Source organism: Netta rufina (genome assembly GCF_964035555.1).
Source record: "Netta rufina genome assembly, chromosome: 1".
Classification (NCBI taxonomy): Eukaryota; Metazoa; Chordata; class Aves; order Anseriformes; family Anatidae; genus Netta; species Netta rufina.
Genome location: NC_140123.1, coordinates 92,542,176 through 92,569,765, shown reverse-complemented (window position 1 = coordinate 92,569,765; position 27,590 = coordinate 92,542,176). Strand labels below are relative to the sequence as shown.

Genomic DNA, 27,590 nt, shown 5'->3' with positions numbered 1-27,590 from the left:
TGGTGCAATACACAGATACACCTGAGTTCCTCTAGCACTTTTTCTCGCTCCTCAGCAATCTTGTGTGAGCTCAGAGTTCACCATTGGCACATGGGGATGGATTTGTCTGCTTGGTGAGTTGTGCTGGTGCCACATACGCTCACCTGGGACATCCCAGGTACCTGCACAGAGGTGGTAGGACCTATGGGAGACCTCTGCCCTGCTGGATGGGAAGTTCTGGATGCTGCTCTCAGGTTGTGTGGAATGTCTCACAGTGTAAGATTCAGCCAAAACCAATGCTACTGGCACTTTCACACATAGGTGCACAGTACAACTATGTCTGATAGGTACCTATAATATATCCAGAGATACTCAGAGCTGTTTAGGTCCCTACTTACAGTTGTCCACAGGTGCTAGTGGTCCAAATGTTTATTATGTCCAGAGAGGTCTAAGACATGATGCAGCTGCCTGCATCAAGAACACAAGTTCCCTGCAAGTCCTTCAAGTCCTAGAGCAACTGAAACATGCAATAGTAGTTCTTGAACTAAAAGGTATATATGTGAAATAGAAGCTTGACATTCAGAAATATAAAAAACTATTTCAGGGATCATTTTAGCAAATAATTTATTCTGCTCAAAGCTTAAAATCAGTGATGGTTGAATTGAAACTTGTAACAGAGCCTTTCCTCTTGCACATCATCACAACATTGCTTTATTTGTTCTGATGATGATTTAGTCTCTGGGAATTCAAGAGGCTTGCTGATCATTTCCAGTTGTTTAGGTCATTAAAAGGAGTAGGGGCAAGCCCTTAAACACCCAATATTTTATTTTATTTATTTATTTTCTTGTTAAAGTTGACTAAATAACTTGCTTGGGGGATGCTTCTTTGCCTCCACAGAGCCAACCCAGGGTGGTTTGCACACCCACCCAGCTGGGGACAGGAGACATAGCAGCTCAGCCAAGCCCAACAGACTGATAGCAGCATGGAGGAAAAACTGCATTGCTGAAAGTTGCTGCGCTGATAGTGACAGTAGGAGAAGAGGATGCTGGAGTGAAGCTAACCAGGCTTTGTGTCACTGCTATTAGTCAGGGTGTCTAAGTAGAGACAAGCTTCTGCAGGAAATTTATTTTAAAGACAATGCTTTGAATGGAGTCACAAGAAAAAAAGTTGAAAAGTAAGATTGCAGAGAGCTTATCCTCTGCTGCGACATCCTGCTGTCCTGATAAATGGAGCTCAAAGCAACCATTTTGTTCATTTTCCCTCTGCTATTGCTCATGTAAACAAACCTCTGACATGAACTCTGAATATGCTCACATGAAAATATGCAGAAAAGGTGATTTTGCATGGTGGGGGAACTGGATAAAATAAAGGAAGACAGGGAAGTATTTGTAAGATGTTCCCATGTGGCTTCTTCCATGCCACAACCCAGGGAGAAGAGGTGCTGGGGTGGCACCATGTCACCAGCTGTCTCCTTGGCAGGTCCTGCATGCTGCATGTAGGCAAAGCAATGCATGTACACAAAAATGTACATACACAACAGATGTGTGATGCCTCAAAATCCATGGCCTTACTCTTGGGTGCACATCACATTAGTTAGAGTCCATTTAAAGCAAATTATAAGGTAAAAAAAAATATATATGTATATACATGTCACAAGCATATGCATACACATACAAATATATGTTGTATAATATAGACATATAAAAATAACCATAAATTCATATTTTTTCCTATCTGCCTGGTGCAGCCACTCCAGGGTCACAAACCTGCCAGTCTCATACCAGATGTACCTGTGAACTCAGGGGCATGTTGCCTTATACTATAAATAGGCCCAGCACGGGTCTATTTAATCCGTTAAGCAAAGGGCTGCTTAGTGATGAAGGCTGTGGTCTTGGCCTGCCTTCAGAAGTACAGTACACTAATCTTCACTGTTTAAATATATTTAAACAGTGGTGTCACTGAAAGCAGGGGCCATGTGATGGGGAAGGTCTGTGTGGAAGGCAAGGGGGAGCTCACGCAAAAAGCCTTAGCTCCAGTGTGCCAGTGAAGATGGGCTTGCAGGGTGGGGAAACCTTCCTTCAGCCCATTCAGGCAAAAGTAGGGCTCTTTGCCTTCAAGTGCAGAATCCAGGCAGCTTGTCATGTCCTGCCTGGGTGCCAAACCCCTATCAGGAATCCTTTCTTTCTCGTTTTGCATCGTGCTGTCCATGCACATTGTACTGCAGTACCTGGGAGACTCTCAGAGTGACCCCGCTCCTCTGCCAGGTGAGCTGCAGACACCTGCACAAAGAACATTTCTGAGCTATGCACAACAGGGATTATACAGGATGATGCCGTAGAAACTCATTTAAATAAATCTTTCTTATATTATTAGCACTAGATTAACTAAACATCTCAAAAATCTCCTTTACTTCTGAATATTGGCTTATTTTTGGAGTTCATTTAACTTGGAGAATGAAAATCGGCTAGCTCTTTTGTAATGGGAATATCTAAGGATGTTCCCATTGCCACTTCATTTCTCCTGGTGTCACATACATAGCGGAGAGGCACCCGTGCATGACTGAAAGCAGCAAACAGCTTCACCCCCCACACCCCACTTGTGCCTGCAGAATGATGCTGCTTCCTTTGAGCTGCTGACTAGTTAAATTAAATCTGCTTACTGTTAACCCAAGAAAGAAAAAACTGTGGTCATTTCTGATCAGGTTCAAAGAAATGCATGTTTTGAGCTGTTCATTCCTAAAACCAGCTCACCCAGTGGGGAACATGAAAGTTGACTTTACCAAAAAACGCCTCTTCACTGCCATTCCCTGCTACGTAAGCAGTCACTGTGTGTGTGCTGGGGCACGTTTGCCTCAGAGACAGCATCACATTCCCTTATCATCCAGACTGTGTCCCAAAAGACCACCCAGACCTGGGATGAGTCCGCTTGCATTGCTCTCCTTTGTCTTTAACCTTCAGGCAGAGTGTGTGCCTGCAGGCAAAAGCACTGCCAGGGTTTTATTTTCCATTAGTTGTGTTCGTCTAAATTCTCTGATTTACATTTGCCTAAGGAGGAGCTTTTTGGTTGTTTTATTTCTTTAATCACCCTCGATGAACATGTTTTTGGCACACCTGGTGTCCCATGAACAGGCAGGTAAAGGCTGGAGAAGATACCCAGAGTAGTGGGGGGTCTGCGTGGCTGCCAAGTTTGGCCATCGGGCATTCACCCCAGCTCTCACCTGGCTCTCTTTTATCACGGGGTGTGTCCTGCCCATTGCTGAATAAGCTGTTTCCAATCTGGTGAATCACCAAATCAGTGCATTTATGTGTTTGTACAGCAATAGTTTTATTGACTTCTTAAATCACACAGGTAATGGGGAGCCTTCAGATAATGCAATGATAAACACTCCAGAAGCAAAATGCTGCAGTGCTGCAATTTCAGGGTCGGAGGGGAAGAACTGGGGTCTCTTATTTAGCAAGGGACATGTGCACAGAACCAATTGCAAATGGATATACACAGGGGTGTGTTGTTCCCCCATTTATTTTAATGATGTGGGGTAGATATGTGCTCCCAGGTAAATGGCAGAGGAGAAGTCATGCAGCCTCTCTGCTCCCTGGGGATGCCCCATCCCATGTCTCACTGCCCTGCTGATAACACATACGGACTCTCTGTAGGACTGGGGAAAACTGGCACAAGTGGGGCTGCACGTCTCTCCTTCACGCTGCTCAGACATCGTCTCTGCAGTCCTGCAGCAGGAAGGAGATCAAGGAGAGAGGAGGCAGGGGCTGGGCATGCTGAAGCCAGTGTTGTGGGCTGGGGGCTCTGCTCTGCCCCCTTGTAGGCTCTGACCTTCTCCTGGGAAGTCCTCGGCTCTGTCCCTGTGCTGCACATTTCCAAGTGTGTTGGTGGGATTTATGTCATTCTGGTGAGTGGCAAATCCCCTGTGACATGCAGGTCTCTGTAAGGACAAGTCTTACAGCGGTGTTTCTGTGTCCCATGACGCGATGCTGCGAGAGCTCAGAGGGCTGCTGTGAGCAGCCACTCTTGCTCCCCCCTCCAGCTCACCTATGTCTCAGGCAGGGATGAGCAGCTTCAAGTCCCACTGGGGTAATTTTTAAGCCCATCTGCCTTTTTGAGGCTTTATTCTCTTCATCCATGAAGAAAGACACTTGGCAGCTCGGCTTCCTGAGGCTGAAGGACGAGGTTGGCCATTGGGGATGTGGTGGCCCCAGGAAGGACGTGAGCTTGGTGTCATGGCCAGCTCTGGGGCCGCACATGGCCCCGCTCCATACGGCAGGGGACTGGGATCTGCGGGGGGGTGGAGAAAGCAAAAGGCTTATGAGGTGAGAGGGAGGTCCTCAGAGGTAGAGAGGATCTAGGGGCATTGAGGTGGAGGTGCTATAAAAAGCAGGGATTACGGTGGTGGGGGTGGAGGTGGGGACTCAGCACCACTGAGGGGCAAGGATGGAAATCCTGGCTCCAGCCTCTCAGTGGAGAAGCAGGAGGATGAAGTGAAGAAAACAGATTATAAATAGGCCACCTGCTTTCCCTCCATGCAGCCTGTGTGGAAAAAAATAACAAACTTAATTGATTTTAGATTTTCGACAGGAAAGCCAGGTATGGAAAGTATTGCTGACCATAAAGGTCTGTCAGTATAGCACAGCCCAGCAGTTTACAACTGAGGCTTGACAAGCAGAAAGCTTCAAAAGGGATGCAAGTTGCACATATTAACTGGTAAAGGTAATTGGGCAGGGTTTGGGTTCATAACTAGACAGACCCTTGAGGAGGAGCTACCTTACACTGCAGTGTGTTGTATGGCATGGGCACTATGGCTGGCATGCATTGGCCTTCTGGGGTGGGTGAGCTGAGGTGGTAAGCAGAAAAGGCAAGCATAAATTTGCTTTTGGTGGCTTATTACTATTATAAGGCCATATTTAGCTTTATATGGTTTCCACAGGCAGAATTAAGTAATTGTGCCAAAATATTCAGTCTGTGAGGGTGAAGAAAATGCCCACAGTGAGGTGAAGTAAGATGTTTTCTGGAGAAGTTTAGCTTCCATTTTTCCACCAGCTTCAAGGGTTTCTTAAAATCAAGCTATCTCACAGCACATGGCTGTAAGTGCCCAGCAGTGGGTGCCTGTACTGAAATACATTTTGTGGCAGTTGTGTTTTAGTCTGAGGCCTGTAAGCTGTGATACTGCCCCAGCCTGATGCTAGTAAAAGGGAAAGTTGCTAAAATTGTAAATAAACCTTTTTCTTTCTGCTGTTGGTGAGTGACACAAAACATTTTGTAGGGAAAGGGGACATTTTCATTGTTATTGTTCAATTACAGCTTCAGACTCAGCTGGGAATAGTCTAGCCAGGTAGTTTTAGATGTGGATGATAAGCTGCTCTACAGATCTCTCTGGATTACCAGCAGCTCCACAGTGACACCTTACAGCTATTTTGCTGTAGTCCTTCAATATTTAAAATATATCCTGTACGCCAAAGCAAGAGAAAGCCTAGGTCTCCTGGGTGTCCCAGCATGGCCACACAGCTTCGCACGACCAGAGGAGACCCGAGCAAGGTGGGACGCGCTGCCCACCCTGCTGATATCTGGGGGTCCCCTCCTCTGACAAGGCAGTGGCAACTCCCCCATCACCTCTCCCCAGCTGGGACCATCCATCTCTTCTCATTAACCACTTCTGGTGGTCAAAGCACCAGACAGTTTGGCATTTATTTGTTTTTTATTTTTTAAATGGAGGCCATAGGCAAAATTTTGATGTATACTGCCATCTGCTGTGGGCTTAAAATCGTCCTGAGCATATTGCATCGGTTGCAGACGGAGGCGATGCTGCTGAGGATGTGGATGCTCAAAGAAGTGACAGCATGACACAGCGTGACATAGTTGTATAAAAAGGAGCTAGGGCCCCTTCCACTCGACCCTCTATGCAAAACGTGTGCTTTCAGAGTAAAGGGCTGATCACAGCGTACTCAGCTTACAAAGCTTACAAAGCCCTGAGAACAACAGCAATGCCACCACACAGCAGTGGTAGAGCTGCCATGATCTGCCTGTGACCTGTATATCACCAGAGACATTGATGGATGATGCAGTGCCAAGGCTGGGTGGCCAAACTGCCAGTGCTGCAAAACCGTCCCAGTAGTGTTGGTGGCTAAAGCAGCTGACAGCAGGGCCAGCAGTGCCCAGGTCCCACCCTGCATGCAGGACCAAGGCCAAGCCACAGGGCGCTGAAGCCATCTCATAGCTTCAAGTGATGCAGCTCCTTGCCAAGGCCCTTACTGCTCTGGTGCCCTAGGAGGACAGCTTGTTCTGGGGGAACACCTGATGTAAAGGGGCAGTGAGAGGTGGTCTGCAAAGATGGGTGGAAACTGGTTATTTGCAGAATAACCGTATCTATTTTAAAATAGGCCATATTTTATTGGGGGACCCTATCTATTTTAAAATGTACACCTCAGAAAAGAAGGCCTCATCCCCACAATTGCCCTGGGCAGCCACTTCAATTTCATTCAGCAGGACCCACTCAAGCACATCCTTTCTCAGGAGATCCACAGCCTGCCCCAGCATCCCACTAACCTCTCCTGCACCAGCTTCAGCAGGAAACAGTCCTCAAATGGTAGGTGTGCAGGGTAGGATCCCACTTGCTGCAGCTAATTTCCATTCATTTAGGCCTCTGCTAAGGAATTAAAGCAGGTTTTGTCATTAATTGTTTTCCACATGTCCACTGTGCTTTATATATTCATATTGCTCAGACTGGCAACTACCAAAGTGCTCTTTAGAAAAATGAATGAGGTTCAGAGTCAATTTTCTTTTAACCAGCAAAAATTGGTATGACTGTTTTCTGCAATACCCAGAGCTATGTTTTTACTTCTCCCACGACAAATTTTGAAGCAAAGCATTCAAAATCCTGCCTGGGTAACCAATGTCAATGCTGGGAACACAATCTTGCTGTCTTGCACTGGGACAGGAGCTGCACCAGTAAGAAAGCAAGTGGCAAAAGCAAGAAAATGAACTCAGAAGCCTCCACTCCTGTAAAATAAGTAAAAACAGAGATTAAAGGCAATGATCAAATGTGCTCTTTCATCTGAGATAAGAAACACTTCCTTCTACCTTCCCTAAAGTTAAACAGCTGAAGTAAGCTTGTTTCTTACTGTGCTCTATGTAATCACAGCTTTCTGCACCCTACAGGTGTGATACTGCTTCTCACGGGGCTGTTTGTTGAATAAAAGAAATTCCAGCTGTGTATCTTGAAATGCACTACGTTCACGGAGATACTGGAGAACGTATCCTTCACCCTTCAGTGATCGACCTAAGCCTGTCACCACAACAGCAGGTTTTACAGTGCAGCACCTAGATGGTGGATGCTAAAGACCACCAAAAATTGGATGATCCAGATCTGTTCTTTTTGTAAGTGTAGTGTGCAATTTGTGTATTTGCATTTACAGCCTTATAAGAATCTCCACAATGAGAAAGCCCCTACAAGCCCAGCTCTGCTGCATACGTCCTTCTCTGTGCAGTGCTTGCTTCCTGGTGGAGGATGTGCTAGCATGTGAAAGCATGTAAAGTCTCAGAACACACTTTTGCTTACTCATACATTTGTTCTTAACTAATCTCTGTATTTTTACCCTAATTGCCTTTTTACTTAGGCATCTCAAGTGAAAAATAAAAGATCAAAAAAGAAAAAAATTCCAAACTGGCCAAGAGATTTTATTTGTATGATGTTATCAGAGCATCTGGGAAAAAAAAAAAAAAAAAGTGTATATTGAATAAAAATCCAATCTTATCAGCTTTATCTCAATTTCCAGACAATTCTCATGACGACAAGAACAGGTGATGGACAAAAAAAAATACTATTTTTCATGTGCTGGAAATTTCTTGGAAGTTATACACTGGATGAATTTTCTGAGAGTCTAATGCTTGTTGCTGATGGAAGTTTGCTCCACAGGTGATGCAACAGGCAGGTTGTATTTCTAAGGGATACTATGACTGTAATGTAATCCTTTCCCAGTGCATCTATTTTAACCAGTGATGGGAGCTCACAAGCTAGAAGCTGTTTCATCATCCTCTTTAATAATGTAGCAGATACACGTATACAGTCCTCTAGTATAAAGATCTTAAATATTTCCGAGGTGTTCACCATGAAACTCCTAATCAAAGTGAGTTAAATGAGAGCTGCCTTCACCCCTACCTAGTTTGGCAGGCCTCTGTGCATACACATGCAGTGTAGCTAATTATTTTCATTGAAGAGGAAGAAGAAAATACAAGGAAAAGGATGGGCATGGTCACCTACCCTCATATCACCTCTTTGAAGTTCCTTTACCGTCTACCAGTTCATTCCAGCTGTAACACTGACTACCTGTAGAGACTCCCTCATTGATCCTACCTCTCTTTGAATCGAAGAGAGACGGCAATGGCCATCTCTGCACAAAACCATTCCCACAGCAAATGTCCTAAGACCCCACATATCTTCACCTGGGTTAGTGCAAAGAAAATGCTAGTACTGTAGTTAAATTCATTTTTAAACCTCCAGCATGCTTGTTAAAAGCATGAACAGGGGGAGGAAAATCCAGCTTTATAGAGTGAGACCCACATTCTGCCTCTGCCTAAGATGCCACAGCAAGGGGAAAAACAAATCAGAAGAGAGATTTGCAGCTCTGAGAGCCTAGGCTAGGTCTGCCCATCAGTAATGGTCATTGACTTAGGGGATAACATAGTTTCTTGTCTAGAAGACTCCAGCTTTCTGTGTTTTACATTGGACTTCTCTTAAATATAAAGGAGGCTTACAATGTATGCTTACTGTGCAGTCTTTTTATGGAAACAGAAGGAGTTCAAAAGGAATTTTCAGGGACGTTTTCAGAAACATGAAATTACTACAATGTGATCTAAGAGCAGTCCCCTCATCTCCAACTGCTGATAATACCAAAACATGAGCCATACTGGGGCTGTGAAAGCATTATGTCTACAAACAGTGAGCATTAAAACTCTTCCAAAAAAAAAAGCTGTTAGCTACACAAGGGTTCAACATACTTCATTTTAATGCTGTCACAGTTCTGTCAAGTTGAAATTTCCCATTTTGTTCCAACTTTCGTATCAGTTTTACAATGATGCTTCCCTCTTCTTTCCAATATGCTGTTTCTGGAAGTGTTATTCACATTGCACTGCAGTTCCTTTTGCCATGGTGAAAGGTATCAGTGCAGTGACCCGTGAGACTGAAGTGAGCATCCACAGAACAAGAGAGGTTGCCCATTCATGATGGTTTGTTGTTCTCTCTCAATTTTCACCCCACGCTTTGCAGTCAGCACACAGTTCTGATTTCACTAGTGCTTTCTTGCAGCGGTGATGGATGACATTTGTGATACAGATACGGAGTTAAAGGCAAATAGAACTGCCTCTAAAACCACATTTCAAGCATATCATCAGCATTTGATCAGATGATAAGATCAGTTTTGGCCGGTATTTAAAAGCTCTGACAACATTATCTGTTATTCAGCCTATCCAGCCCCTAGCACTCAATTCTACATTGATACCTTGCATCCCAGTTTTTTTTACAAAGAGCAAATGCAAAATGATAAGACATTTTTCAAACTAACAAGAGGCTGTTGCATTAAAATGGCTTGTAAAGCAGGAAACCACAGCAGCACTTCAGATATTTTGTCCCCAAATTAAATACTTGCGTTGCTGCCATCAGTTCACCGGCACCACTGATGTCACTAGGGGGTACAAAGGGTGTGGGATCTCACTATCTATGTCTGCAGAAAAAGGGAGAGAAAACAGGGAAGGCAACTAAGTATGAGTGCCTTAGTGAGCCGTACTCCATGATGTGAGCTTGGGAGCATTCGGTGGGTATTGTACTGTGTGGTACACCATAAATAGAGCAATGACTGGCTTTACAGCCTGGAAAAAACAGTAAAGAAGTTTCACTTCTTTTTAGGACTGTTCAGTAATCTCAGATTTTTTCAGTACAGTTACCATCTATATATTGCTCATTTCCAAGCCATTTACAGCAAGAGCATGCAATTTTTATGGATTTTGCTCACATGATAAAATACTAGAATCCAATGATTTTCTTTTTTCTAACAGAAGTTGAGTGTACTTGCCAACTGTGGGCCAAAATTTCCAGCTGCTCACTTCTTGTGTGCTTTATGTCTATAAAAAATCCCTGTGCAACACAGTATGGGCCTTATACATGAATACTTTCAGGAAAAAAAAAAATATCTTTTTATAGTCTGGTTCTTGGAAGGGAAGTACCAAAATAGTAACAAGCAACCTGATCTGAAGTTCCTGTAGTCTTTTACCCATGGTGCTTGCAAAACTTAATTGCAGCATTCTGGGTTATCAGTCTTAGCACTTCTTCTGTGTGAAATTAGGAGGTGACAGTAAGTGCTTTTGTCCATCATGCAGAATGAAACTGCCTCTTTCATCGAAAAGAAGATGAATGTGCAACAGTTTTCATTAAGTACAGTTACCAGTACCAAAAAGAAATGGTAAAACGTAGCCCATGAAGGTACACAGCTCAGAACAGACATCCAGAAGAGTGCAGTAGGTCCTTCTGTGGGGCTGCGTCTTGACGTGGGTGTTCAGAATCCCAGCAAGTTGCCAGTCCCTTCAGGTCTGCAGCTCTTCTCTCTAGAAAACAAAAGAAATTATGCAGCTATTCAAACATTCACGTTGCTGCCTGTTGAACCCTGGAAGGGAATGGCCTTTTTTACTGTACTACAGTCACCAAAGGCACGAGGGGGCTACTGGAGCCAGTTCTGCCTTAGGACTGGCAATGCTTGTTGTTCACAAAAATACACCAGCTCCTCAAAATAGATGTGGTCTAATTCCCGTCATATAGCATTGTGAACCTGAGCGAACGCCATCAGCTTCTGTCACCACTTGGGTTCACTGACTGTCAGCATCACATGGGCTGAGACAGGAATAGATGATTCGTAAAGAAATATGGCTATGGGGGAAGGAGGAATATATTAGTGACTGTGCCAGACACTGCATGTGGGACAAGTGCATACAGGGAACTAAGAAAGCTTTGAAGGAGTATATTTTGTTTCCTCTTAGTTGTTCCATTGCTCTTTCTCTCTCTCTCTTTCTTTTTCTTCCTTCCTTCCTTCCTTCCTTCCTTCCTTCCTTCCTTCCTTCCTTCCTTCCTTCCTTCCTTCCTTCCTTCCTTCCTTCCTTCCTTCCTTCCTTCCTTCTTGCTCTCTTGATCTCTCTCTTTCTCTCTCTCTCATTTTTTCCTTTTTTTCATCTGGGCTGGGAACCTTTCACAGTATATCTCAGTAATGTATGTAGGTCACTGGCACTCCCATTAGCACTATAAACTTTTTTGCTTCCTTCCCTAGTGGTTGATCATCAGAATGGAGACAGGAGAAATTCTGCTCATAATATTGGAGAAACATCTTGTTAAATGACACCAACTAATTTTCACCACCTAGAGGAAAGCAATGAAAAACTTCCCTTTGCACTTAAGGGAAAAAGCCATTAGCAAAATATTATCATGCTCCTGAAAATCTGTGAGACATAAATGTTTTACTCGTTTTTTTAAGCCAGGGAACAGAAGATCAGAAAACACAAATACCTCCTCTTTGATCATGCTCTGCATTAGATGACTGGCCCTGAAAAGTGAGTAATTATAAAGCCAATTTCCAGAAAGAAACCGTTTGATGACTAAATTCCTTATCTTGCAGTTTTGCATCCCTTAGATCAAAATGGATCACTTTCTCCTTGTTGAGTCTTAACTACAAGAGCTAATTTAGAGTGAAGAAAGGAGAAGAACTTCTGAAGAGATCAAATGAATCCCAATCCACAGTGAGCAATAGCAGTTAACAGCAGATCAGGACTGCCATTCCCTTGGTCCTGTTTTCAAAGGTATATTACCTTTACTTTCTTTTGGTTTCTTTCATTGTATTAAAAAGTGTCTGTGCTTCTGTGGTACAACTGAAAGTCCTTTTTATGGGGGATAAATAAATGTTTAATCTGAAGAATGTCTTTGTGAAAAATTGTAACGTTAACCTCTAGCTAAACAAAGATTCAGCTGTATTTTTTTTCCCTTGACTACTTCATTAGATGTGACATTTTCATACAAAATTCTTGCACTTCTCTTGCATGTGCAAAATATCAGCCATTTCTACAACCTATGGTTTGATGTGGGGGAACACAATGCCAAAGATATGGGGAGGAACGGGGGTGGGGTGACAGGACAGGCATGAGAAATAAAAAAGAAAGAAAGAGTATCAGAGCTCTTAAAGCTTTGGGCATATTATCTTGTCTTCTCTAGCTTTGTTGTGTGGCAGATGTGCATGTGATAGCATAAACCTTTGTGTGTAATATAGGCTGTGAAAACAGTGTGTGTCATACAGTATATAGACAGAGGACTGAACTTTAACTGTGCATGTAATCTCACGGTGGGAATTTCCTTGTCTGTGAGTGCTTGACATTAGCACTTCAGTTTGAGGAGGAAGTCTAACCTGTTTCACATACGAGATGAGGGCAGGAGTGATTCCAGCATGTGGCAGCATGGCAGCACAGCTGGGGCTGAGGGCTGTGCTGCTGCTGCTGCTGGCATAGCCCCAGTGCTGTTCATTCATTCATTCATTAATTCACTCATTCATTCCAGCAAATTGGGTGCTGGAATAGCAGTGCTGGATCCTCTGCCTGTGAGGACCAGGGTGGAGGAGGATGGGACATACACTTTAATTGGTGATTAGGATGGTTTTGTCTTGAAGGTAGAATAAAATTTAAGAGCCTGTGCATAGGTGCATACCTGTAAGCTGTGAATCACCTGGGGCAGGTGAAGGTGGCTGTAATGTCCCCCCACTTCCTTCCTTCTGCTTTCCTCTCCTTCCAGCCAACACCCTTCCCCACTCTCCAGTTTATTTCTCCCCCCTCAGCTTCCACAGGACAAATTTGCTCTCAGATCACACATGGCCCTACAGCACCGGTCAGCTATGACAAATAGGAGCTGAACCCTGCATGGCACACATGGAGCAAAGCTACAGCTAGAGATGGAGACAGGGCAAAACCACACCTCCATCTGCTCGTGTATCCAGTCCAGGAAGGAGGTGGTTCGGCTGTAGACGCCTGGCTTGTTCTCTTCTGCACAGCCCACTCCAAAGCTGGTGGTCCCCACCAACTTCCAGATGCTCATATCTTCGCACGCTAAAGGGCCCCCACTATCTCCCTGGAGGACAAAGAATTAAAACAAATGTCAGTGCCCCAGAAAAGGATGGGAATATCTGTTTGGCAGAGTGAGGGGAGAGGCATAGTCCAGTAACTCAAAGTTTCCTATTTCCGTTCTGCTCTGGGTCCTAGGATAAGCATATGTTACAGCAGAAATTGGTGACCTTTTAGGGACACTGTTAGATCCTATTTTTCTTTCCCCAGCTAGGATACAGTACAACAGAAACAATATCCAAGCCACCACAACAACAGAAATTAAAAAGGGAATTCAGAAAGAGCCAAAGAGTAGGACCATACACTGAGCATGCTGCCTTTGGGCAGGTCTGCTGGCAACAACAATGTTCTGGTATTGGGTACCTTGCTGGGGAAGTTGTGCAAACAGGTGTTTCAATGACAACCAGTGCACCCCATGCCTTGGTTTCATCTTGTTCCTCATGTAATTGCGACTAGGTAACTCTGGGAACATGAAGTGCCCCACAGACCTTCCCCTTCATCCACAATTAGCTTGGTGATCCTGCATTACTGTGAGTAGGCATGAGTTATTGACAAGCCTCTGAGTTACTCAAACCCTTTCCTCTTCCCCCTGCCTCTACTTTTTCTAAAGTTGCACACTTTGCTTCTCTTCTGATAAATGTTTTGGCTGCTTTTCACCACAGGGTTTCTGCACCTTGCAGTTCTCCAGAGCTGTTCCCAGTGCAATTCAGTGCAGTGCAGAGGCCATAGCCAGGGCAAAGAAAGGATGGTACCACACTGTAGCACATATGAGGAATTAAAAAATATCTTAAGTAAATTTGGCTTCAGAAGTAGCCGATATGGTCCACAGAAGAAATATAAGAAGGGAATTGTAGCATATGAATGTGTGCACAGTCAGTGCTATATATTCATGGTGAATGGAGTAAATGGCACAAGAACAAATGTTTGCCCAAGAAAAGCCTGGGAGTGCCTTCTGATAGCTTATCACTCATGTTTTTCCATCGTTGCTGTTAATGAGCACACTTGCAGTTTGGAAACTTTCATACCTGGCAGGTATCTACCCCTCCCTTTAGGAAACCGGCACAAAGCATTGACGGAGTTATGATCCCACCGTAGACATCCCTGTGATTGCAAATTGCGTTAGAAATCAAGGGAACACCTGCATAATTCATTGTGTCGGATGTATCACCTGTTCAAAAACAGAACAAAACCAAAAGCAAACAAACGAGAGCTCTATCTTTGAAAGTAATCTCTAATTATACACAGAAGGTGTTTTAGTATGTGAAGAACTGGCAAGCAAGGATGAAAGAAATGCAGTTAAAATGACAACATACAAGTAAGGCAACCAGATGTCTCATCACTTACAAATTCCAGTAACTAATGACTGCAAAGAGCTGGAAATTATCACAGTATGTAATAAAAAACTGCAAGCCATATGTTTCTGCCTCAAACTAAATAAGCAATGACAATAGTGATCTTAAAAGCTAGTTGGGCACTCTCTTCTATTACTAGTGCATAAATTCGACATCTGCAAATATCTGATTTATTTTGTAAGTATTCACGAGAGTCTGAATGACTTCTTCCAATTTAGAACTTTTTTTATGCTGTAAACCTTGCTTTCTGTTTTCTCCCACCTTTTGCTATTATCTGTAGGTCAGGTAATATTGTTCTTGTTCTCTGAACAACGGGAACATTTTAAATGAGACAAATGAAGAATGAATAGAAAATAATGACCTGAGAATTCAAGCACTTTCAACTGAAAGTGGTTCAATATTTATTATTGACTAACATGACCCGTGAGTCATGCTAAAAATAAAAAAAATCCCTTTTTGTTGTAACATTATTCACAAATCCAATTTCTTTATCATCCAACCTGCCTGAAAATACATACGTGCTTTCACTGGAAAAAAAAATGAATGTTTGATTCTTGCCTTCATGCTCCGCTTTCAATGCTTGAAGTTATAAACAACACAGCTAGTTTGATTGAGGTCTCAGTACAACACTCTGGATGGTGCTGCTGTCTATTTGTGGTTTTCATCCTTTTCATAGAGCATGCCCATCCATTCCTTGCGATAAGAGTTTGTACAGCACTTTTACCTCATCTGCCCCCATGTAAAAGAATGAATTCCCATTCTAGGATGACCATAAAATTTAGGAATGTCATCTTCCCCCCTCCCCCCCCCCAATATTCCACAAAATTGAATGTTGAACAAGGCTCCAGCCAAATCCTCTATTTACTGTATGTGAGATGTTTTAATGTACTGAAATTAACAGCAGACATTTAAAATACCTCCTTCAACAGTTGCTCCCCATCCTGACACCCAACACATTTTCCCTTCTGGGAACTGTTCACCAAAATTAGGCAGACAAATTGGCTCTATGTGACCTATTTAAAAATAGAGAGAGAGGGAGAGAAGAGAGAACAGCTTTTAAATTTAGTAAAAGTTACATGACTGAGTAAAACTTTCAGGGTTTGTCTTGCCACGAACTTACTATGAAAACCATCCAGTCCCCACATAAAATAGCTTGGCAGTCCTGTAAGTTTTTTGCTTTGTGGCCAAAGTTTGAAACAACACCTACGCCAGGCCTCATTTGTTTCAAGCAGGAAGTAATAAAGAAGGTGTTGGGATGTCAGTAAAATGATGAATGAGCAAACAAGAAATACACCTTGTAATCAGTTGACAGGCGCAACGGAGCCCCCATGGCATGCTGCTATGGCAGCAAAAGGTCCCTCGTGTGGTGGTACAGCACCAAAGGGAGGGAAGATACGACATTATGGGCTTGTTCAGCCTGGAGAAGAGGAGGCTCAGGGGTGACCTTATCGCTCTTTTTAGGTACCTCAAGGGAGGCTGTAGCGAGGTGGGGGTTGGCCTGTTCTCCCACGTGCCTGGTGACAGGACGAGGGGGAATGGGCTTAAGTTGCGCCAGGGGAGTTTTAGGTTAGATGTTAGGAAGAACTTCTTTACTGAGAGGGTTGTTAGACATTGGAACAGGCTGCCCAGGGAAGTGGTGGAGTCACCATCCCTGGAAGTCTTTAAAAGACGTTTAGATGTAGAGCTTAGGGATATGGTTTAGTGGAGGGCTGTTAGCGTTAGGTTGGAGGTTGGACTCGATGACCTTGAGGTCTCTTCCAACCTAGAAAATCCTGTGATCCTGTGATTATAGTGGGTAATTCCTAGCACTTCAGTTCTCCAGAATGCAATGGTCCCAGCTTCAAGCATCAAGCCCCCACAGTGGAGCCTCCCTGGCTGCCCCTAGCCCCCAGCTCAGGTGCAGAGACTTTGCTGTTCTTGGCAGCCTCACAAACTTGACCCTGAGCAAAATTAAACAACAGTAGCTGAGATTTGAAATAGAATAAATCCAAGCTGAATTTTCATTTAAACTGGATGTTAGAAGGATTTCAAGAGTATTGATTAAGGAATGGACAATCTAGATGTGTCAGAGAGAGCCAGCCTCCCCTTGGTCTTGGTGGGTGATCATTTACATTCACACAATATTATTATTTATAATTTCCATTCACGAGCTGTGTCAGCTATAGGTGGCACTCTGCTGAGTGGTTTTAATTTAAATACATAATTATGTATGAATTGTTTTGACTTCTCTTTGAAATTTAAGTTTGATTTTCTGCTCTGGGTACCTCTGGACCTCCCTGTGCTCACAGGAATAGGGACAGCAAAAACATAAAAATCTCCGTGACGTCCAAAAAAAATGAGGTGGGGCGTTTGTTTTAGATAGGCAAAATAATTTAGAAAGACTAAAGTTAATGTTTGCCCATTATTAAATGCCTTCAGCAAGCCAATACCAGAATGGATTGGAAATTTTCTGCAGCACTTGTGATCACGTTCTCCTTCTGTGTGCCTGGAAATGGAGCACAGAGGAGTTCCTGATGCTGGGGTCAGAGAGGGCTTTCTGCTGCCACGTGAGGCTAGCACCTGCTGGGGCAGATGAGACTTGTCCCATGGCTGGGGACGTGGGAGCACTGGGGACATGGCCATGTCGTTTCAACAGGGATCCCTGCCTTGCCACCACAGCAGCACTCTTAGTACCTCTTTGCTGCTCTTCTCTCATTGCATTTAGAGGATGCACCCAGCTGGCCTGGGTCAGACCTAAGGAATTTCCTTTTCTCTTCTAGGAAAGACCCTGCCCACTCTTAGCTAGAGAGGTGAGAAAGTCAAGTGGAAGCTCGCAGAAAAAGTTACCGTTGAGAACAAGCGGTGCTGCCAGTTTCATCAGTGCTATATCATTTCCCATTGTCTTGGGTTTATAATTTCGATGGTAGATAATTTTTTCCACTGAATATGGGTGAACCTGGGTGTCCTGCTGAGTCACAAAACCAACTTGCACGCTCCATGAGCTCGGCAAGTACAGGCTGAAACAAAGAGGTAAGAGAGGGTGAGAAACCTTCAAGAAAACTCTCATTTTTTCTGCGTGTCTCCTGAGATTACAAACCACATCAATCTCTGCAGGCAAATAACTACAGTCCACTGCACTGGCTTACTGATCTACTAATATTGGCTATGTTTTGCATTTAATTTCAAAAACACAGAAAAGGTGACTAATATTAGCTTCACAGTGGCTTACTGACATGTTGTCTGTGCAACTTCTTACAAATACATGAGAGCTTTGCATTGGTATACCTTGAAGAAAACCGTCTGTCTTTCTATGTGACCCCACAGCTGCTGATGGTACAGCCTGGCATGCCTCTGCTCACCCATTAGACAAACTGAATTGGCACTCATGGCAAGGTATTTTCAAGGCAGAGCCTTTCCTTCTCAAAGGTGCCTCTGTCCCCAGCTCACGAGCAGCCCCATTGTTCAGCTGCCAGCATGTGAGTAGCTCCTCTCCTCTTGGCTTCACCCCACCTATGGTATCTGTAAGTGAGTGGTGGTGCCAGGAAAAGGCCCCAGGAACATGGGCTGTATTGCCAGCTCCCATCTCCATCAGCCTTTGAACACATCACAGCCAACTGGGTTGTGGGGGACAAAGCTGGGGACAAAAGTCCTAAAATGCTTAACACCTAAGTAATTGTTTTAATGGCAGCACAGGGCTCTAAACAGAATCTAGGAGTGGGATTTGCCTGTCCTGTATCCGCTCTCCACTGGATATAAAAGCACCCCAGAGGACTTGCTTGGAAGAGGGCATCCATGCTGAGGGCACCTAGAACTGGTCAGATGAATCCCATTTTAGTTGCCTAAATGGTTTTGGTGACAGTGCTCTGGGGCTTGTAAGAACTAGAAGAGCTCACCTGCATCACAGGCAGCAAACAAGACTGCAAAAACAGACAATAGCCCTCATTATAAATAAGATAAGACCATGTGTATTACTACACAGCAAAGGGTCTAAACAATTGTTTAGCATCTATTTATACCTCAAAGACCACCTCAAAGTAGTCTTTCAAAAAATACGTGGTAAAGGGCATTAAGCACACTATAACTCTTAACTACAGCTGTTTGATCCTGTCAAATTGAAAAGAGTCTTGTGATTTAGTTTGGATCTTCTGAGTACCAGAGCAGTCAAGTACAAACCTCCCAAGCTATTAATTCACATGCAATATAGAAAAGTTGCTGATCTAGATTCCTAAAGTCTGGCATTTATGGTTTTTAAGCTGGTTTCCCAGGCAGCTGGGAGTACCCAGAATATTTGAAAACTGGGCCCTTTGATTCAAATCACTTTTTGGTGAGACTCTTTTTCATAAAGATTTGCATTCGTGCAAGAAAAAGGAGAGATGGTTTAAATCTTGAGGAGTAACCCTGTGAAATAAGGATAACCCAATCTCTCCTGCATTTTTTTTATGAAGATAATAAAGCACAGTGCTTGAGCCCTTTTCTGTAGTGTGCCCAAAGATATACTGCAAGCAGGGTCAGTGGGACACCACGATTCAGGACTTACTCATAGACGCAGTGGGCAGCCGTGACGATCCAGCGAGGGGTGATGACGGACCCTCCGCAGAGGTGGTGCCCGTGAAACTGCAGGCTGACCTGCCAGGGCCACTGACGGGGGGAGGATGCGTTTCCTCCCACAATTCGTGGCCCATAGCTGGCCCGTGTCCCACATGCTGCCAGAAAGCAAAGGTTATGGTTTATGGGGGAAACACAGACACACATTTTTTTGTCACCTTGAGCCTTCCTCCTCCCAGTTTTCCCAAGACCAGGTGGTCTTTGCAGCAGGACCATCCTCAGGCCCATCTCCATCCCCATCCCCTACCCTACAGCCCACGTCTTGGTCTGGGGCTGCCCCAGAGGTCTCATCTCCACCCTCCTGTTCCTGCAGCACTGTGCCTGGCAGCTGATATGGGACTATGGAGTTCACATCTTCTCTCCTGCAGACATAGTGCTCGGCTGAGCCATGAAACCCACTGCTCTGCCCACGAAATGTATAGGTGCCCAGGAACCCACATAAGCAGGCTGAAGCCTCTCATCTCCCTTGGTGATTTTTTTGCTGCTGTTTTTTGACTTTTTGTATTGCAATTTGGGGCAGGGGGGGTTGGAAAAGAGTTGGAATTATGGTATCAGCCCACTGACCGAACTCACAATCCTTAAATGTCTGCTTCCTATTCTGATTCTCACCAAAATGCTCCTACTGCCTAATACTCCAAATCTGCCCTGCCAGCTTATTCAGCTTCCTGAAATTCTTTGAAACGTTATGTAAGAAATTCAATATTTTCTTGGGTGTGAAAAACTGATGTTATTCCCCTTTGTATACAATTCTTCCCACCTCTTGCCCTGCAGTAGATGAAGAAGGACAGATTTATTTTCTTATTTTCACTTTTGCTGATGCTTACCCAAACATTTTAAGATGATTACATTGCCAGAAGTACATTCCTCTCTAAGATGAAGAGACAGTGCAGTATTAGTTCCAGTTTAAGAATACCATTTTTTCCTATACAGTTGTATGCACTTAAATATATGTAACCCATATATTAAGAGAGACACAAAGTCATATACTCATCCAATCTACTTAAGACATTTAGCTGGAGTAAGGTAGGAGCTTAGACACCATTGGGAGTCTGCAGATCATATTTTGTCCTGCTGAAGAGTGGTTCACCCTTCTGTGAGGGGAGGCTCATCAGAATGTGATCTGTAGTCTCCTTGGATCCATAGATTGCTTCTCAGAGAAAACTAGCTAAGAAAAGCAAGCAGCTGCCAAGATAAAGAAATGCAACATAAAGGGTTCATATGCCCACTGGGAAGTATCTAGGAATATGTAAACTGAAAGAAACTGCTCTACAGTAGAGAAAGGTAAGTGCCTGGTGTCTATCCATTTGCTGTAAAGGAATGATGGGACAACTAGGCTTTTCAAATAGAGCATTATAAAGCCTGTGTTTGAATGTAATGGGCCTTGGATTGGATTTTTAATAAGTATTTCAACTAAACTGCTACTGAACCATGGTCTATGATTCCTGACATCACAAATCATAGCACCACGGTATCAGAGAATATTCCGAGTTGGAAGGGACCCACAAGGATCATTGAGCCCAACTCCTGACTCTACAGAAGACCATACAAAAATCAGATCCTATGTCTGAGAGAATTATCCAACTCTTCTTGATCTCCATCAGGCTCAGTGCCATGACCACTGACTGTCCTGAGGAGCCTGTCCCAGTGCCTGACCATCCTCTGGGTGCAGAACCTTTCCCTAACCCCCAGCCTGAACTGCCTCTGTCGCAGTTTCATTTATGAAGGACTGCATGCCAGAAAAAATAGGCAACAATCTCAAACTATTAGTAGTTCCCTTTCTATTAATTACTCTCTTCCTGTCATTACAGAAACAGCCTGGTTTTCTGCCATTCAACCAAGAAGATGAAGTGTACCTCAGGTTTGTTGCGTTGTGCAGGGACGTCACTTGATCAGCTGATAACCAGTGGCTGAGGGATACAAAATGTCTTTGAAACTGTTTTTCGACTGCAGTCACTGGCAGGTAACCTGAACTCACATAACTGCAAATAAACCATAAACACAGCTCCGTCAGACAGACTTTCAGTAATCCTTCTGAATAATTCAACACTTCTTCTAGTGAAAATCCAGCTCAGCAACCACAGTGACCGGATTCTGACACTTGGTAAAGCAATCCTACCCTCTCCAAGAAGCCCTTTCTGTAACGTGTGTGTACTATTGACGTAATCAGGTGCGGAAGTCACACATACTGAGAGGCATTGAACTGATAGAGAGGGTAAATTTTAATTCTAATATTGTGGTAAAGTTCTTGTTGTAACTGCTTGGCACATTTCCTGAAACAATGCATATTGTCTCCTTTTCCTAGAGTTATATTTTGCAGGAAGAAGGATGATTTTTTCTTGTCTGTTGCACTGAGCAATTGAGATGTACCTTATCACAAAGGCAAAAAGAACATATTCAAAGAAGCTTTATATTGCAAATATAATATGCAGAAATCAATGTGACACCACCATAACGCAACTCACAGCTCCAAACTCTTTCTCAGTTGTGTGAAAATTTTTTAAAGAAATGGTGCTTTTTTCCAGGAATCAGGTCAGACCATTAAAAACTATTCAGTGATTCTGTGATAACTGCCTCATCAGGTTCTCCCCTAGCACAAGGTGGACCTAGCTTGGGCCTCAGTAAGGGAAGTGGAAAGCATTTCGTAGCAGATTTAATGACACCAATTCTAAATACAATTTTTCTGCTGAGGAAGTGAAAGAAATGGAAAATGCTCATACATTGTTCAGTGCTTTTCCAACAGGTTGTAGTTAATAGAGAGACGGGTAGGATTCAGGTACCTGCAACCCATAGGGAAGATTTAACCAAATCATTGTAGTTAGCTGTCATCTAGGATTTATAGGAGTAAATGAGGAGTAAAAGTCATTTTTGATGCACAAATATTAAGGACTATTTCCATATCAACCCAAACCTCCTCAAACATAACCAACTAACCCAACCTCCTCAACTATGTTGTTGAATACTCAACTATTCACAAAGGCAGATTGTTAAGTCACTTTTCTTTTATAGCCCAGACCAACACAAGATTTCATTAGAAAGACTGCAAACCTCAGAGTTTGTTCAGAATGTCAGGAAAAGTTTCTTCTGTTTTACATTCATACCTTGAGAAACCCAGGTGTTTGCAGGTAGTATTTCCATACTCTGCTTTCCAGTCATCCGAGCAGACAGTTCGCCAGGATCCAGAGGTGAACACCTGTAGCACCGCTCTCTTGCCACTCAGCCTGACTTTGAGATGCAGAGAAAGAAAACCCTGAGTGAGCTGCAGAGGATTACCTCTGGGTACACAACGTGTACACAGCCGTGCAATGCACCACTGTGGCATCCACATTTCTTGGTTCATGCAGTTTTTACTACTTGTTCTTTTTATCACTTGGATCTTTTGATGGAATTTTCCTATGTTTTCTTTTTTTAAAACAACAACAGCCCCTAGGCTCCCATGGAGGTTTCTGCACCCTTCCCACTGCTGCAATGGGGCTGGAACATCTGAGCTGATGGGCAGGTAGGGGCTGGGGAGAGCAAAGATGCACGGGCTGGGAACCCAGCTCGCAGGGACTGTCTGTGCCCCACTGCCAGCAAGTATCCTTCAGGTGGCTCTTTGTGCCAGCCTGGTGGCAGGAGCTGAGCCACGATGGGGAGATAACACCACTTCAAGCCATGCTGCCTCCTCGACAGCAGGTGCAGGACTCACAATTACAAGTACACTGATGTAAAAGTCAGTTCTGCTATTCCCAAACATTGGGATCCTTTCCCTCTAGCTGTTGGAAACACCACAGTCACCTTCTACAGCGCAGGACAAGGAGGGACCATTTTAAATGCCCTGCAATGTCATAAACCATTACAAAGAGAAACTCGTGTGTGGGGAAATACATTCACGCATGCAACAGCAAATGGTACAGTACTCAGCACACAAAAGCCAGTTTCCACATCCCATAGGACAACAACAGGCTTTTGCAACCTTCACAACTGGCACAGCACAACTGTGTAACAGTGAACACAGAGAGTGCTGTATATACATATTCGCATGCTGTAATGCAGTGAAGTATGCCTTGCAAACAGAGGAAGTGCTAGCGGTCAAACAACATCTAGACTTTTAACTGAGAATTATGCTCAACATGGCAGTAGCAGTGTTCAGCAACCATCACATTTATCCTAAAAGCAGTCTGATTTCTCATAAGCTGTAAATCAATACCCCAAAGAGATCATTCCCCTTAAGTCCTGATCTAGATAATCCATCAGTCTCTATCTTCCTCTGTCTCACTGAAATTCTTTACAACACATATCTCTAAATAATATGCCAAACGCTACAGGAGGAGGTAGGTGGGATTTATAACCAAATCTGAATTACCACATCCGTACTCATCCTCTCCTTCTTTACAGTTGAAGACACCATTGCACCTGGCTGACTTCTGGATACACTTAAAGGATGACCGGCAGCGAAACTTCCCAATGCAGTTGTATTGGACTAGCAAGAATGAAAGAAAACAAGGTGATGAAAACACACTTGGATATTAATTTAGCACTTCTGGCTTTCATTATCTGTAAATATTTCTGTCTTGCTGAGGAAAAGGCAGCTCCTGTTCTCTAGGAACTTCTGAAATACAACCTGAACATTGACAGTGCTGCTAAACTCATCCATTAGTGATGAAATGCTGGATGAATAGGCCTTGTTGTCTATGCTGGCTCCTTCACAGCTCCCTTACCCCAGTTTACATTCCACTCCAGGGTATGTTTCTGTGTGCCTTGGCTCCTCACCAGCAAAGCAAGAAGACCCTCGCTCATCCCAGCTGCAGATGTGAAGGCACCGCTCTGCCACCTACATATTTGGCACCAGCCCCTGGGCAGGTCACACTTTCCAGCCACAACTGAGCTCATCCTGTTCTCTTTCCTTCATTGAGGTTGTTTGTTGTAGGGGAAAGTTTGGTAATTCTTTGAAACCAAACTTAAAGAAAGTGATTTACAGGACAAAACTATGCACATTACATTAAATTGGTTTCTCAATTCTTAGGTCACCACCTAAGACAAATCAGTGAAATTTGACTGAAGAAAGATTTCTTAGGGCAGGAGGTTGCCTTATGTCCTAAATATTACACCAACCCTCTCATGAATGGTAGATCTATTTTACTCATACATGTAAATAAAATCTAAAGCCATCAAAACAACAAGATTTTTTACTTCAGTAAGCATGCCACGGTTGCAGTTTAATTCAATTCTAAGTAGAAGGCTCATGAAAAATTAAGAATTTGAATGGTTAATTGAGAACTTAATGAATAACTAATTGTACTCACCACCCAGGCCAATGGCAACTGCTAGGATTACTAGAAGGGTTGTAACACAAACATATGGAAGGTATTTTGGGGAGATTAAAACATGGCACATTGAAGGTGGTTCGATATCTCCTAGAAACCAAACAGAGACAACAGATTCTGTGACGTTAAAACAGCTTGAGTTTGCAGTGAAGATTTATCTAACATTCAACTAGATGAAGCTGTAACTGCCCCATTGCCCTTTGTGATTTGAATCACACCCGTACAGAGCTTGATTGCTCTGTCCTCAATGCCACCAAGAGCGTGAGCTCTCAGTTTTGGTTATCATGAGTTATATCACACTGAGAGCCTTAAAAGTATGCAAACACCTCTCTTGAAAACATGAAACCCTGAAGAAAAATGAAATTCTGACCTGCTTTGTTTGTGTAATCAAACCTGTGCGCATGGTACTGATATACTTGCTGAAGAATTCAGAACACTCAAATGGGCTAATAAACTCTTTAAGTGGAAACAGCAAAGGATGAACTGGTTTGATGAGGATGAAAGGATGAACTCTCCTTGTTATGACCTTTCCTGTGTGTGACATCTGATTCTTGCCTGTACCAAGTCATGATCCTGGTGCTCCCTCCAGCCACAGCCCCTTTCAGATGCTGCTCTGACCACTCCGTACTACCTCATGCACCAACTTTGTTCCTCCAGAGTCCTAAAGATTCAAACATGAGCAGGCATACTGGAAAGAAGAGAGGACTAGCTAATAAATAGTATTCAAGACAGGAAGGAAGAAAGTTGCTTTTGGACTTTGAAGCAAGGTTAATTGAAAATGGTAAGAAAAAAATAGTTGCAAAAATAGGACCTCCAAATTATAAGATAGCTTGAAAACTGTGGGAAAAGGTGATATGGCCAAGGTTTTTCTATAAAGAAAAGGAGAGAACTAAGTATTGGCTCAAGGCTGAGATTGAGTTTTTGGGAAAAAATATGTTAAAAGTTAAAATAGACACCAACATCTAAAGTTAAAATAGACACCAACAGTAATTGCCGAATACATCTCATGAGCAGGTCCTGCTCGCTGTTCACCTCCATAATTGACCTCAACTTAGCAGCATTGTGAATCAGGAAGAGAACAGATTCCAATGAAAATAATGAAAGGTTCACTTGTGTGTAATGTATTCTGATATTCAAAGTGCAAACTATGGGAAAATAGCACACACAGCTCTCTCATCTGTACACACAAGTACACAAAAGAGATGGCAGAACCTTTTCTTCAATTTTATTTCATGCAGCTCTTCACCCACTTATTCTTCAAGCTTTGAGTCTGAGATAAGCAGAAACTTAAAATCAGTCAAGGATGACTAGTGTCTCCCAGTGGTTATAGAATCGCAAGTAAATCCCAGCCTACCCAGCCCCTCCCAGCAGCAGCTGAATAGCTGTTTTTGACACTGGAGTTGGTACGTAGTATGCAAAAAATTTTAGATAATTGTATTAGCTATGTACTGTAAAATTAAATTGCTTCATCTTCACCCTTGATGCTCATCCTGCCTCTGTTGAAGTTACTGGGTATTTTTGCTGTGAAACCTATGGGAAGTAGCAAACACTGGTGTTATTCCTCCAAGGCCAATACATTGTATATTCGCGTTTTGTAATGGTCTTGATTTCCAAGTTGATAAAATTTCAAATAATCCACTGAAAATCATGTCAGAAAAGTGTGGGCAAATATTTTCTATGTGGCTGAAGTGTTTGAATAATCTGGCTGCGAAAAACACTTGTGCATGCAAGCAGACACAAGATGTCATCACCTGCTAATACGGTGGCAAATCTCACAGCTGGGGGAGTGAGGTTGTGTTTCTTCCTCTAAGTAATTGCTTTCTCTGAATGAGTGTGCAAGCGTAGTTTTGCAAGGCTACATTAGCTGTTCAGATTACAAAGGTCACAAAGCTATGCCATGTCCCTACCAGATCCATCTGCACTGGGGTCAACTCTCACTTGTATGCTGAAAAATCTTTTGAAGGAAAAGTGAATTTCTGGTACTGGAGGTTCATCTTCTGCAACAGAGATGATTTCAAGACTTCCAGTAGTGGGATTTGTCTCTTGTGCCTGGATCAACAGGAGAAAAAAAGAAAAAAAAGACAATTTTTAAGCATTTTTTTCTATCACCCTAAAAAAATTGATGGCCTCCTCATTATAAGAAGGAACATTTAGTTTTTTTTCATGCTTTCTTTGTTAATTTTTTTTTGAATGTAAAAATACAAAGTGAATCCAGGGAGACACTTTCAAGAATGCTGTTTTTGCCCAAAATAAATGAATTCATAAAATTTTATGTACTCCATGAGAGAAGCTCTTATAATTAATTAACCAGCAAACCACTGAATTTAAATTATTTTCAAGTTCATCTAAGCACTGTAGCTAATTTAAATAACTTATACTGGAGATGTCTTCCCTTAAATTTCAATATATTCCCTGTGAGGTGCTCCTTAATCACAATCAGAAACAAGAGAAAGATGTACATGACACCTGTACAGCACCCGTCAGCAACCTCATGCATGGGCCTACTGAATTTTACCCGAGAAAACATTTGATCACCTACTACACACTGAAAAAATTATTAAAATGGGCTACATGAGAACTTACGGTAAATAGTTTTGAAGTTCTAATTTCTGGCTCCAGTTCTGAACACTATCAGTGACAAATGTTTTTGAACTCACAATAGTGTGATATAGGTCCAGGCTTGCTAAAGACAGTGGAGTTGGTAAGCTGTAAAAGTGCTATAGGTGCTTGCAAAGTCAGTCCCAGAAAATGTTTACAATGACACATTTTAGGCAAAGTATATGCGTTTTGTTGGTGACACAAATCTTTAATCACCTGGAATGTCTTTTCACCTTTCAGCAAACCACTGCAATAAGGTTTCTACACTTTCATTTGATAAATTTCAGTGTATATTTCAATGGACATAAATTAAGTTTTACATATAAACCATTAGCTTTAAGGCAGAGAAAAGGACAGCTTGCCGTGCATGATTTTTAAATATTTAAAAAACTTGTCACTGGTGCATAAGTTGTTCATCTGGAAGTAGAGCAACATTGAGAAGTACACTACATGAGAGCAAAACACAGATGTGTCACTTATATAGAGGACATCACACCCTCCCAAAGCTTCACTCACCTCTTCCTGAGAAGCCATAGTTTAAAGCAAAACTGTTTTCTCTCTTCATTATCAAAAGAAGCCGAAAGGAAGTCCCACGTTTGCTAAGCCAGTCTCCTCTGGAAAGGTCTCC

The 27,590-nt window shown here is 43.0% G+C and overlaps 1 protein-coding gene across 1 annotated transcript; it reads right to left on the bottom strand.

Moving 5' to 3' along the window:
* Window positions 1-10,467: 10,467 nt before the first annotated feature.
* On the bottom strand, window positions 10,468-27,590 carry TMPRSS3 (transmembrane serine protease 3). Its single transcript, XM_084288438.1, has 13 exons — window positions 27,479-27,590; window positions 26,272-26,413; window positions 24,344-24,454; window positions 23,404-23,520; window positions 22,160-22,283; window positions 20,915-21,040; window positions 19,886-19,929; window positions 18,994-19,159; window positions 17,304-17,473; window positions 15,395-15,490; window positions 14,151-14,293; window positions 12,980-13,132; window positions 10,468-10,581 (listed from the first exon to the last, which is right to left on the bottom strand). The coding sequence occupies exons 1-13, from the start codon at window positions 27,494-27,496 to the stop codon at window positions 10,561-10,563; spliced, it is 1,431 nt and encodes a 476-aa protein (XP_084144564.1). The 5' UTR covers window positions 27,497-27,590; the 3' UTR covers window positions 10,468-10,560.

Coding starts and splice junctions, on each gene's coding strand:
- TMPRSS3 (XM_084288438.1), bottom strand. Junction 24,455..26,271: donor CCCCAGTGCAGATGGATCTG/GTAGGGACATGG, acceptor TTTGGTTTCTAG/GAGATATCGAACCACCTTCA. Junction 21,041..22,159: donor AAACACCTGGGTTTCTCAAG/GTATGAATGTAA, acceptor GTTTATTTGCAG/TTATGTGAGTTCAGGTTACC.